This window comes from Buceros rhinoceros, unplaced genomic scaffold (genome assembly GCF_000710305.1).
Source record: "Buceros rhinoceros silvestris isolate BGI_N320 unplaced genomic scaffold, ASM71030v1 scaffold29725, whole genome shotgun sequence".
In the NCBI taxonomy this organism is placed as follows: Eukaryota; Metazoa; Chordata; class Aves; order Bucerotiformes; family Bucerotidae; genus Buceros; species Buceros rhinoceros.
Window position 1 is genome coordinate 667 of NW_010411574.1, and position 984 is coordinate 1650.

Consider the following 984-nt stretch of genomic DNA (forward strand, 5'->3'; position numbering starts at 1 on the left):
CTGGGACTGGTCCATGGCCATGGTGAACACCCCACTCTTCCCCCGTGACGGAGCCCCGGTGTCGTTCTTTCCTCCAGGGCACGTGCCAGTGGGTCACCCTGGATTTCCCCCGCACCGTCAAGGTCTCACAGCTCCACATCCAGTTCCAGGGGGGATTCTCCAGCCAGCTGTGCACACTGGAAGGTGAGGAGCTGCTTTGGGGGTCCCTCTGCCTCAGTTTACCCTCACCTGGATCCCACAGCTGTTCGTGGTGAACCCCAGAGGTATCTCTTGGCCATTCCTGAAACCCAGAAGGGGCTGAGGCTGCGGGCTGGGGCAGAGAGGGGTGACCAGCGAGGACCTGGGATTCTCTGGGACGCTCTGGGTGCAGACGGGTCCGTTCGATGGACCACTGCTCCCTGCCCTGCGCAGGGAGGTGTGGAGCAGCTGCTGGAGGCTCCCCCAGCACCGGAGCCTTCATACAGCTGCCTCCACACTCCTCCTCGGCAGGCTGCAGAGCAGGTGAAGAACTGGTGAGAATATCGGAGCTGTTCCCCGCGGACACCAACGCCATGCAGATATCCTTTGCCCTGCAGACACCCTTTGCCGCGTGGCAGGCTGGGGCGGGCGGCTGCCCAGGTGGGTTGAGCGGCTGCGGAGGGGCAGGGGGGCGAGGGCAGAGCTGTTCTTTAAGCTTTGCCACCACTAAAGCAGCTCAGTGAGCCTGGAGCAAACCAGACATCACTGGCCAGGGTATACCGGGGCTGAGCCCCACAGGTGCCCCCTCGGAGCAGCTCTCCCACTTGTCGTGGTGTATCCCCACCTGTTCTTCCTCCTTTACGGGCCCCGCACAGATTCCAGGTGGAGGAGACGGTGCTGGATAAGCTGAAGATCACCTTTGAGAAGAGTTCCGACTTCTTCGGGAGGATCGTGGTGTACCACCTCGGGGTGCTGGGGGAGAGGCTCTAGGGCAGCGGCGAGGAGCAGCGCGGGGGCTGCTCCCCT

General features: G+C 63.2%; 1 protein-coding gene across 1 annotated transcript in view; it reads left to right on the plus strand.

Annotated features, from left to right (window-relative positions):
• Positions 1-948, plus strand: part of NR2C2AP (nuclear receptor 2C2-associated protein) — a 1481-nt gene extending 533 nt beyond the window's left edge. Inside the window, exons 3-5 of the mRNA XM_010136065.1 lie at positions 78-183; positions 490-557; positions 832-948. Of these exons, the coding sequence (XP_010134367.1) occupies positions 78-183; positions 490-557; positions 832-948 (291 nt within the window). The remainder of the gene's footprint in view (positions 1-77; positions 184-489; positions 558-831) is intronic.
• The last annotated feature ends 36 nt before the right edge of the window (positions 949-984 follow it).